Source organism: Lissotriton helveticus, chromosome 9 (genome assembly GCF_964261635.1).
Source record: "Lissotriton helveticus chromosome 9, aLisHel1.1, whole genome shotgun sequence".
NCBI classification, from domain to species: domain Eukaryota; kingdom Metazoa; phylum Chordata; class Amphibia; order Caudata; family Salamandridae; genus Lissotriton; species Lissotriton helveticus.
Window position 1 is genome coordinate 334720554 of NC_136070.1, and position 12324 is coordinate 334732877.

The 12324-nt window shown below is 42.2% G+C and overlaps 1 protein-coding gene across 2 annotated transcripts in view; it reads left to right on the forward strand.

Moving 5' to 3' along the window:
* The window catches only part of RPS6KA5 (ribosomal protein S6 kinase A5), a 628800-nt gene that overhangs the window by 153286 nt on the left and 463190 nt on the right, over window positions 1–12324 (forward strand). For both annotated transcript variants that reach the window (XM_078660052.1, XM_078660053.1), the window contains exon 2: window positions 8112–8183. In XM_078660052.1, coding sequence (XP_078516178.1) covers window positions 8112–8183 — 72 coding nt within the window. The remainder of the gene's footprint in view (window positions 1–8111; window positions 8184–12324) is intronic.

Here is a 12324-nt window from a genome sequence, read left to right on the forward strand (position 1 = left end):
AAATTTGAAAAATACCAACTGGAATCCCCCCACCCCAAAACCCACTGAAAGTAGGAAAGCCCATTTGTTGGGAGTCCCTTCAGGGCAGGGCCTGCTAATGTAGATTTGTATGTGTTATGTAGGCTATTTAACTAACTGTACTGTTCATTGTTTTAAAATGTATTTTAAAATCTTTATTCAACCATTATATCAAATAACAATTCTCAATGGGACAATTTAAGCGAAGAGGAACGTAGATTCTAGCATATGTTCACTTTTAATAGAAGGTAAATAGAAAATTGGTTTCTTTCATATGTTGTCGGATCCAAAACTGCACTGAACCGTGGTTCAACTGCCCTCTGATTCCCAGTCCCCCACCTGAATGAGGCTATCCTACCCTCATATCAGGCACTACATTTCCGCATGCATGTTATTTGAAACAAAACTGCCTAATTTGTTTTACATTTTACATTTCACATTTCAAGCCATTAAAATCAACATTGGGGTCATGGTGGTGTAATTTAGAATGTCTTTATTGTATATGGTTAATGAACACCTTTACAATATACAAACTGATGAAAACGGATTAATTCTATAAACGCTGGCAGAATGCTGGGACACTATAAAAGAATCCGACACAAAATTAATAAGTACATGAATACACAGTGATCTAACAAGTGCCCTCAAGTGCTTGCAGCAAATTGATTACCTCTGACGACTTGAAGAAAGCGCAGGTGCCTGAGAATAGCAGCTGATTGTTCATTAAAAATAAGAATCTTCTTTATTAAGCACCGCGTTGGAAAAATTAGCATCAAACTGGTTATATCCAGCACCTTTGCAGAGGCACATTTCTGAGCAATAAATGAGCACACAAATGACAACTTCCGGTGTTCCTGCCAAGGAGGGGAGACTTCGAAGGTGCTGGTGCAGGGCATAGGGGATGGGCCGGGCGGAGGCACATTAATCAAGAGGCATGATAGATGGAACTGCAGGACCACCCGGGGGGCTCACTTAAGCCCCTAAACCTTTTGTATATAAGGAGGACAAATTTAGTCATCCAGATGGTTAAGGCAGCGTTGTCTGGGTTAAGTGCTGCTGTAATGCCCTGCTGGCAAGATCGAACTCCCAACCTGTTCCACTCACCCCGAAGCCTTGTTTTACGCTCGTCCAAAAAGGCTGGGACGAGGCACAGGACATGCTCAAGGGATTCATCACACTGGCCACAGCCCCTGCATTTGATCCCCTCTGTTGGGATGCGCCAGCGGGCTAGGTGATTCAAAAATAGCCACTTGCCCAGCCTGAGAGCCATGAATCTTAGCTTCAGAAGATTGGAGTACATGCAAGTGAGGTATGGAGAGGGGGATGCAGGTTGAGATGAGTTGATAACCGCCCATGCATGCATGCATTTGGCTAAAATTGCTCTGTCTGCATGGTAGGACCAGAGACAAGTGCGTTTTTAACAAGCCGTTTAAATGCTGATTTACTCCGGTTTAAGACCCTTTGTTCGTTCACAGATAGGACCTGCTCACAGTCCTTTAAGAATAGGCGATGTAACCCAGCAGGCCCACTGGTGCTGATGTCAGTCCATTACAGGGCCTCAAGAGAGCTGGCTCTGGCTCCGCGTAGCTTGTGGCACAGATTAAGAAAGGCTCTGGTGCCCACTGCTCATTGGTCAGGAAGGGCAAGTTCCAACCTTATCTGTGCAGTGGATGAAGACTTCTGCAGCCACAGGACGCATTTGTATATCCTTGTGGTAAGTTTGTTCAGTATGCTGCTATGCTTGCCCAAAAGGATTTTGGTACTGTGAGATAACGTGGGAGAACTCTTTGCTCGCATGACTTCCAGAATTGGGGAAAAGGTAGGGCCTAGTATAGATTTTGAGAGTTTAAGATAGTCGCTTGAAGGGCCCCAGCCTTTGTAGCAGTTTCTTTCCGGTGGTTGGTGAACCCATGGCGTCCATCTGTACACACAAATACTTGTATGATTGATCCACCATGGTAGTTTGTTAACCAGAGAATCTGACAGTTCTCATATCCTTGTTTTCCACTCTGCCAAGTCTTCTGTGAATTTCTCATCTCTGTGCACAATTTACGTCAGTCTTACTTCTGCCTGTTCTGTTGGGACTAACCCAAGTGGACACATTGCTGTGTCCTTAGGCCCAGCTAACGAATGTCTTTTCTTCTCTTGACTAAAACTCTTGACTCTGGTGCATATTGGCCGCCAGCATGGGGGATGGGTATCGAGAAAGAGGTGGGGAGGCTCATGACATCTTTTACTACTATGTCGCACAGTCTGCCCATGTGTGTCGGAATATGCCATGTAATGTTATGACCGGTCCTCCGCACAGACTTTTTCCCTGCTATCTTCATTATCCAACTATTTAACTGCATGTTGGTGTTGGACTCCTGTATAATATAGTTACATATTAAGGAGTTCTCCGCCTCCTTTGTTCTAGGTCAGTTTTAAAATTGCACAGTTGATTCTTAAACTTGATCTGACCTGTACTTTTTTGCAAAGAGATGTTACTTTTATTTTATTTGTTTGAATAGACATTACACAATCAAGACCAGCCTTAAAACAACGACTATTGGTCTTATTTAGAGTTTGTTGGATGCAGAACTCCTGACAAAAAGTGAGAGATATCCTTTCCACCATATTTAGAGTGCATAGAGACACTACCCACTTTTAATTGTGGCGGACAGGACATTTGCTACTTTTTGACGGATGTCCTGCATGTGTTCTACATTAAATGCGGCTAATGGGGTTAACGCTACAGGGAAATATAATGATTTGCCAACAATGGCATGGTTTTGGTCATGTGACTGGTTCTCTTCCATATTTCCTCTGTGTTTTATGAAGCTTCCAGTACTACAAGGAATGCTGTTTCTTCTCTCTCTGTGAGGGATACTTGCTCTGATGCTACCCGTACTGCATCTGTTCTATGTCTTAGGTTATCTTGCACTGCTGCTGGCTGTGCTGTACATTTTGTTTGAAGGACTTTTACATGGTTGCTTCCCATACCGTGCTTGTTCTTTAACAGAAGACGTGTCTCTAACCTAAGTATGTATTTGTGTTTCTAACGGATATTTTTAACTGCAAATTCCTCACCTTAGAATTCACCCCTGGTTTGATCCAGAAAACTTTCTTCAGCAGTGCTTCCACACACCGATAGTTGGCGCTGTTCGGCTCCTTGTTGGCTCCGCTTTGCACGAAAGAGACCGAACATACAATGTCCGGACTCCAGTTCCTTGCTTTCCTCACCTTTCAGCTATTTTGTTTTTTAGTTTTCCAGTGATTTCCAAATCTATTTCCAATGTTCTGGGAATCAATGTCTCCACCTAAAACTACAGGTTTCAAACTGTGGCGCTACTGCAGAAGGCAAATGTGGGTAACCGATCAAACAAGGAGTGTCTCTGGTGTCGGGGCTCGGGCTATTAGTCAAAGTTGTGCAATAAATGTGCCCTCATGCACCTGAAGATGATTCCGGACCAGAGACATCTCTTATATCGCTGAACGAAAGAAGAAATTGCAGCTCCAGGTTAAGATCGTAGACGTGGGGCCGTTCCTGAGAACGGTCTACTTCTCACTCCAATAAGTCTAAGCGCAAGCATAAGCAAAGCGTTACTCAACCCCATCCTGCAACTCCAAACCTAAAAAGAAGGTGTGGGGGTATCATGATGTAAGTGAGTCATTCACCCTTCAAGTGATTGGTTGCAGAGTCGATTCCTCAGCTGATCCTGGTGTGCCATGAGTTTTCCAGGCCATCCGCAATGTAACAGCATATTTAAGCCTTTAATGAGGCCATGCTGAATATTTTTAGGTGTATTTCTGGATCCCTGTGGTGTGCCTTGTGTCACCAAGGAACAGAAGGGGTTCCCAGTCAGGGTACTGCCTGCAGATCTTTCCTCGGTGCTGTCTAATCTTTGTGACCTTCCTCTGGCTTCTTACTAACTCTGGTGCAAGCTTCCACTCTGGCTCCAAAACCTTCACAGGCCTTTCTGCTTCAACGCCTGTTTGAATGCCACAGGAAGAGGGTTCTGTGATGTTGAACACCAAACCAACTTCCGCTTGAATTTGACCAGTGTAGTGTTAGGAGATTACAAAAGCACAACACATACGTCCTAACTCTGACCCGGTGATTCTTACAAGGTGGACGTGCCAGCGAAGTTTCCATTATCTTTTTTTAGCTGTGAGTCTGAGCATGCAACAACCCACTATTAAGATGATTATGTTGGAGATGGAGATGGTTTTCTCCCCCTTCAGAGGTCACCTCCTCTGAGGCAGGGTTTGACTCTCCATTTGGGCCACCAAGAGAAGAAAGCACCTCCTTTTCACTCGTGGTCTGGAGGGCAGTTGAGGTCCTAGATTTACAGCTCCCCTCAGTCAAGACTGAAAGGCACATATTTATAGAAATTTTGGCACCACATCTGACTTTTACTCCCTTTTAACAAGGCCAGCATAGATACTGTTGTTTGCAACTTGGTCGAAGTCCTGTTCCTTCCCCTTGGTGAATAGAGACCTCACAGACCGACACCTGGTGATCCTGATTGTCTTACTAAACATCCTAATCAGTAGAGCCTTGTAGTTCAGGCTTTAACTCGCAAAGTAAATCCCAGTTCATTCCCCATGACTCCTGTGGATAGGTGGTCTAAGAAGATTGCGTCTTTTGGCAAGTGTAAAGATTTTCTAAGCCAATCTTGACATTGTGGTCGGGTCAAGAACAGTCCAAAGCATTTTCAATTTGCAATGCTCCCCTTTTGCCTCACCAGCATCGCTGGGTGTTCACGAAAGTGGTGGTGGTGGCGGCAGCACACCCTCTGAGGTTTGCCCCTACTCTGATGACGGTCTGTTGAATGCAGGCTTGCGACAGTCAGTTGTAGACCGCCTTCCGACAGCGGCGACCCTCCTGACCTTCTTGGGGTTCACGATCAATGAGCCGAATTTGCACTGGATGCCTGTTCAGAGGTTCTCTGCCACACCAGTCCAAGGACATTTAACCTATAACTTCAATGTTTAAGTCTCGTTCCTGGATCAGCGTAGAGGAGCTTTGTGACTTCTTGGACTCTTAGCCCCCCGCATCCTGCTTGTGACCTACGTCAAGTGGCATATGCAGGTTCTGCAACTGAATCTAAAGTTTCACTACATCCAGCATCAAGGAAATCTGACAGATGTCATCTTGATTTTGAAGGAGACGGCTTACGATCTGCAATGGTAGCTGCTCAAACAAAATTGGTTTGGTGGCAAGCCCCTTCGCCATCCCCTACCAGAACTGATGGTGTTATTGGGTACATCCCTGCTGGGATGTTTGCTTTTTCAAAGTGCTGCAACTAGCAAGTGTCCCTATGATGCTCAAATATGTTGACCTTGGAAAAATGAATGGATGAGTGAACCTTGCCAAGATTAGAACCTTTGATCTGCAGATGGCATATATCACTCAGTGAGAAGCGCTTAACTTTCTCAACTATTTTTCTACTTAAGAAGAGAACTCTTGATTGATGTTGCTATTCATTTAAACTAAATCCTAGCAGCTGAGGCACATTACGTTGATTTAACATGTATGTATAAAGATTGGCCATCCTATTACTATGGAACTAGCATTTAACAATTCTTTTTTTATTGGTTTGAAGTACACGTTAACCAACTTCCCTTAAGCATCAACTTATCAACATTACATTTTCATGTAGCACATACAGAAATAGCATTGTGCGTTTGGCAAGTATTGTTTGAACTGTATAGGTACGTCGGTGCCTTTCGCCCCTTGGTTCCCCAGGTTCCTCCATCCCTCCACTGCAGTGCCCCTGCAGCGCTGCACAGGTGACCCTCGGTGGCCTATCAGGTATACCAGGAGCCCCAGTTAGTGAATTTGGCGCTAAGTTAATCACAGATGTGCTCTGGGTCTCCCTGAGTCTGATTCAGAACACCACAGTGGAGCCGTGCGGGGAGTCCAGGGTTTCCGAGTCCCTCTGTAGGAAAAGATGCGTGACTAGTGGGCTCTAGATATCCTTGGGTCGTGATTTGGGTTGCATGAGTGCCCATTAATTGCCAAGTTGTTCATGATTTTACAGCGTTTCCTGTATCCAGCAGTTAGTCTGGGGCTTGAGTCTCCTCTCCAGTGAATTGTGATTTGTATCTTAGCCAAAGTTAGAAGGAGTTCCTGTCCGTACTTCCTTAAAGTAACCCAATAATGCCACTGGTGGGGTTCTAATCAGTCTGTTTTCAATGATGTGTGCAGTGGTGTTGAACACTGAAGTCCAGAAGCCTTCTATTCCGGACAGGACCGAAAGTCTGCATCCAATGCTCCACATTGTATACAGCTGGGATTGTCTAGTGGGCCCATTTTAGGTAGTGCACTGGGGGGTACAGTACATTCTGTGGAGAGGTTTTAGATGGATCAATCATAAGCAGTAGTTGGGTGAGAATTCACTGATCAGGGTGCAACAGTACTCTCACTGTTCATCCGTAAGTGACGTGTTCATGTCTTGTTGCCATAGGGCTCTCACCCGTTGCTTGCACAGTGGGGCTTTATCCTGCATCGGGGCATACAGTCTAGTTACTACTCACTCATGGACGGTGTGCCTAACATTATTTCTAGTGCATGGAGTTTTGGGCAAACATCGAGTAATGTATACTGTTTTACAAGTGGCTCAGAGCCTGTTGATCATAAAAAAATCTAGGGGGAGTGGTATTCTGAACGCCTCTTATGTCGACAGAAAGGTGCCATCTTGAAAGTGCTTCCCCAGTTTCGTTGATTTCAGTCATCTACGTTTGGTGCAAACTTAACTGTCTTGCATCAATGGTAGTCAAGTTTGCTATAGTAGGCAGTGAGCTAGCATATAGTCCATCTATATTTGCCCGCTGACTGAGACGGTGCCCAGCCTAAACCGTGCACTCTACCATGTCCACCACGGATCAGAGTTGTCTCATGAGTACCCCCACACCCCTGCAGTTGTCAATGGGCAGGATGCCCAGCGCCTTGAGACCCTCACGGATGAGTAGTGTGCTTACAATTTCCTGATTGATTGAGGATGTTGAATTGTCAATCTTGACTGCAACATGCAGTTGAAACAATGTGGGATAATGCCATAAATGCTTAAATTGGGCTTGAGTGCAGCAGTAGTAGAGCTCCAAATCTGGTGCACATAGTCAGTCTTGCTTGAATGGAAGTGTAAGCACTTCTAATGTGACTCTGAGTTTCTTCCTGCCCACGTCAAGCTACTTAGGAAGGACTGAAGTTTTGTCAAAAAATGTCTGCTGAGCAGTATGGTTATGCCCATAAAAAGATATAGAAATTAAGAGAGGATTGCCATTTTGGTAATTGTGATTCTGCCTGCCATGGAGTGCAGTAGTTTACTCCATATTGGCACGCTCTCTTCCACCCATGTATGTGTCTTCCTATAGTCCTCTAGCCAGCTCTCATTTAAGTCCCTACTGAGACTTATGCTAAAATATTTGACAGCGGTGTCTGTCCAGCGCAGTGGGTATTCAGGAGTGAGCTTTGTAGCAACTTGTGTAAGTGGGAACACAGACGATTTGTTCAAGTTGATCATGAACCCCGTCATATCACTAAAATTATTGAACTCCTGCAATAGTGGTGAGACATTGGTTTTGGGGTCCTGCCCATACAGGGTGACGTCATCTGCGTACATAGAGATTATCCTGAGTGTGGTGGTAAAGTCAAGCCCACAGTGTGAATTGATGCAATTGGGCCACCAGAGGCTGGTGCATCTGGAGATGACAAAAGGGGTGGAGGGGGGTTAAATCTCTATATACCGAGGCGTAGAACAGGCTCTCCATATAACAGCTGGATGCAATGTAAAAAATGTAGGTTGATTCCTATCCCTTCCAGGAGCCTGAAAAGGAATTTCCATTTGGGTAAATCGAACTCCTTGTTGACGTCAAGAAAATTGTGTATGGTTGTAGCTGTGGTAATCAACAAATTATTTAAATATTTTGATTGTATTTTTTTTTATTCTTATAGTGTGGTAGTGATAAATATAAAGGTATATAAATACTTTGAGTCGCCAGTGATTGGAAAGTTTTTTTTTGTTGATTGTCCTAACTTAGAATCTCAGATCTATAAGGTACAAGAATACAATTTCTGGAATGTTTAATTTTATTTTTTATTTTTGTAGCTAATTTAACGGGGCATGCAGAAAAAATCGGAATTGAGAACTTTGAACTCCTGAAAGTTCTTGGAACAGGGGGTAAGTGCTGTTAAGGTAAAATACTATTTTAAATGTGCTGGCCTTGTTATAGTGTCCAGTCTGTTGTACCCAAAACCGTATATTGAACTTTGTGGAGTTAAATATCTTAAATATGAAAAGTATGTATGAATGTATTTGTGTGGGGGAGTGTTGAATAAATCTTACTGGTCTGAACACTTTCTTCATCGTCTTAAGAACATACTTGACATGGTCCTCAGTGTGGTTATAGAACAACTTCTGATCACTGCCATAATATCCATGTTTCAAACTATTTCTCACTTTTCGCTTTTTACGTAATGATGTGGTTCATTGATGATTACAAAAATAAATTTCAATTTGGTTTTGGTGTTATGCGCTCCTAAAACGCTGTATTAGCCTCTTTTATCCTATGCAGTCTAGCTGCTTAATGCCATGAAGAACACTAAGTAACAGCATCATGTATTTTGTATTCGAAACTAGATCCGATCCCATTGATATGACTGTAGCGTCATGGTGGAGGGTTATGAATCTTTGTCTTCTGATTCTCAAAGCCACTTAGTACTTCAGCAGTTTGTGATGCACATCTTTATTCTGACACCCACCACTCAATATTTGTGTGACGATACATTGTGGATCCCAAGGAAGTGATAGAACCAGGAATGCACTCACGCTTTATTATTTTCTTAGTGCATGTACAAACAAAGGGATCAATTTGCATTGAGAAAAATATTCACAACAAATAATCGTACATCTGTTAATCCACAATCTGTATATACTCAAAATAGGGAGCACAGAAATACCATGTTCCTTATATATGCTTTATTATCTATTTTTATGGTACTCTTCAGTTCGAATTCATCAAATTATTCGTCAGCAAATCCTATCAAACATGAACAGGATGGGTATATGATGCAACAACTTACCAAATGTTCATAATAAAAGTTAAAATGTAATACCAAGTAGCCAAATACTTGATTGATCACAACGCTGTGTTAATTCATCACACAATTGAAAGATTCCTGTAGTCATTCTTGTTGATTAGTTATGTCAAAACCAGTATCCATATTCCTAAATGGATGATTACTCTTCGTTGCACAAGAAAACCCCAATGCATTTCAGATGACACTTCCTTCATTTGGGGGAGATTTATCCATTTCAAGTCATCTAATATACATACTGAAATTAATATAAAAAGGTCACTGTAAAAAGGTACTGAAATTAATATAAAACAATATGTTACAACTCAAGGAAGGCTATCACAGAAGTTTGCAGTAGTCTAGTTGTCAAAGCCTCAATTAATTTGAAAAGCTGCATCGATATGTTATTAAATCGAAATAGGTGTTGAAACATACACTATTAATCTCCAAAGGTAATGTCAATACATTAGCTGTGTTTTTTGTCAGGAACAGTAAACAATTGTTAACTAAAACAGTGAAAGCAATAAAAACGAGAGGCACCTTTGTATCATCAAACTCAAAGAGCAGCAAGACCATTAAACGGATTATCAAATTCAGATGGGAGTTGCTACGAAACGAACTGGATTTTGGCATGTTGTTCAGACAAATACCACTATATAGATTCAAAAGACCCCTTAGCCTAAAGCAGTTAGTAACACAGAAAATCTTACATGTCAAAAAAGAAAAGGAAAACCTAGTACATTTACTTACCGCAACAGCGTTCACTTTAATCTCGTGATTCAAAGCCCACATTTACTACATCCTCATAAAGGCACTTAAATCAAAGTTAAACATCTAAGTGATTGCCATACCAATAATTGTATGTACTCATTGAAATGTTCTAGCATGTTATTGTACATCTGAAAAACAGAATACAAACTGAGGTTTAAAGAACACAAAAACAACATCTGCACTAAACGAAAAAATCAGCTGTGACGAAGCATTTCAGCGCACAGAAACACAATGAGTCGCAATTGAAATTTCAAGTTTTGGAGAAAATCAATGATGAGCTAGGAAGAGACATTTGTAAGAGACTTTTGTAGCGAGAAATGTATTGAATCAGGAGATTAGACACCTTACAACCTAAAAGGTTTGGATTATCGCATTGAGCTGACATGTTTTCTGAAAGTGTAATTCCCAGTTACAAGTATTTTTGCATTTCATGTGTTTCTTTTTCAATGTATCTTCAGCACAGATTATTCTTTTTTTCTTTTTTAAACTATTACTAGAAGACAGTATAAGAAGATCAATTTATCACAGTTTTAGTTGAGCAGGCACTGTGATATTATGTCTGTGTTCATTTGAGCATTTTTTCACTGATTTGTTGATAGGTACAATCATCATTTATTATTTTATTTATTTATTATTTATTTATTATTGCTATTTATTAAGCGCGAACGAATACCCGTAGGTGTCTCGGCGCTAAACTAACTACCATCTTCAGAAAGTGTCGCTATAAATTTATTGGTTAAAAAGCCAGGTCTATAAACGCTTACGGAAAAGCAACAGTGAGGGGCTGGTCCTAATGGATTGTGGAAAAGTGTTCCATAGCTTGGGGGCCGAAACCACAAATCGACGATCACCCCAGGTAACTGTTTTTGTCCGTGGCACCACTAGTTGATTCAAGGTGGTGGAACGAAGTTGTCTAGAGGGAGTATATGGAATTAGATGGTCCCTGAGAAACTGCGGACCTTGATTATGTAATGCTTTATAAACTATACATAAAGTCTTAAACTTGATTCGGTTACGAATCGGCAGCCAGTGGTAGTTCCTTATTGTGTTTGAAACAGATTTGAATCTGGGTGTTCCAGAGAGGAGTCTGGCTGCCGCATTCTGAATGGTTTGTAATTTGTTAGTCACTCGAATCTGCGCATTTGCAAATAGGGCGTTGCAATAGTCCAGGGAAGATAGAACTAGGGCAACCACCAGGGTTTTTCCAGCTGTCAGGTAAAAAAGGAATCATTTTCCTTACCAGTTTAAATTTATGACAAGCTGTGGCTGCTGTTTTCCTAGCGTGGGCCATAAAACTAAGGCCATCGTCAAATGTCACTTCCAGGTTCCTCACCTTGGAAGCTGGCTTAGGAGGAGCTCCAAAAGATGCAGGCCACCAAGCCGGAGACCATCCTGGTGAGAGAGGTCCAAAGATGACCACCTCCGTTTTCTCAGAGTTTAACTTTAGACAATTGGAGGCCATCCACTCCCCAATTGCTAGCATACCTCCTTGAAAGCGTTCCTGCCACCTTGTCTCAATCACTATTTATGGCCAGAACCAGCTGCGTGTCATCTGCGTAGGAGGTTAGGCTCATCCCATGGGCTTTAATGAGTTTAGCCAGGTCCGACACATAGATATTAAACAGTGTCGGACTTAGGGATGAGCCTTGAGGAACCCCACACGGCAGAGACAACTGAGCTGATTGGAAGGATCCTAGAGTGACCATCTGAGTCCTCCCGGCCAGAAATGAGGCCAACAAGTCTTTGGCCACCAGTTGGATGCCCATTTTTCCGACACGGTCGACCAAGATCTTATGGTCGACCGTGTCGAAGGCTGCAGATAAATGAAGCAGCACCAGGACAGCTGTTCCTCCCTAATTGCCTTTGACTTTAATCACCATTTACCTTTAGCGTTCCGCCCAGCATTTTCACGTATCTATTTTCTGTTGAACTAATGTACAACTCATTTAATAAAATTTCCCGGCTGCTCAAACACGCACGCCATGGATGGTCATGAAACAGGGCATTAACATGGTCCTGATTTAGCAGAGTAAATGAGATGTACTGGATCACGGTCCAGTGCTGCCTCACGAGTGCAGTGGAATCTGAATACTTCCTGTCGCAGATTGCGGTGTTTTACTGACTTCTTATAAATAATTGCTACATAACTTGGATTTGGAGACATTACGAACATGTAGAATTCAGTGAAACGTATAACCGCATCACACTATCTTTACCGATCAAGAATTTTTTAAAAAATATTTGAATAACAAAATTTTAACTACTCAAGTCTGGCATCTCAACATAAAATATATTGGAGGTGAAATCCGCCTGAGCATAAACCATACGTTCTGTCCGGCACCATATCTTTTTGCAGAGATTACCAATCTCTTTGAAGCCTTGAAAAAGTCACCTTCGTGACGAAACATGTGTCGGCTGTTGATTTCCATCATCGAAAATTGTTACCATCACAAAGTATTGTTTGCCTCAAACTG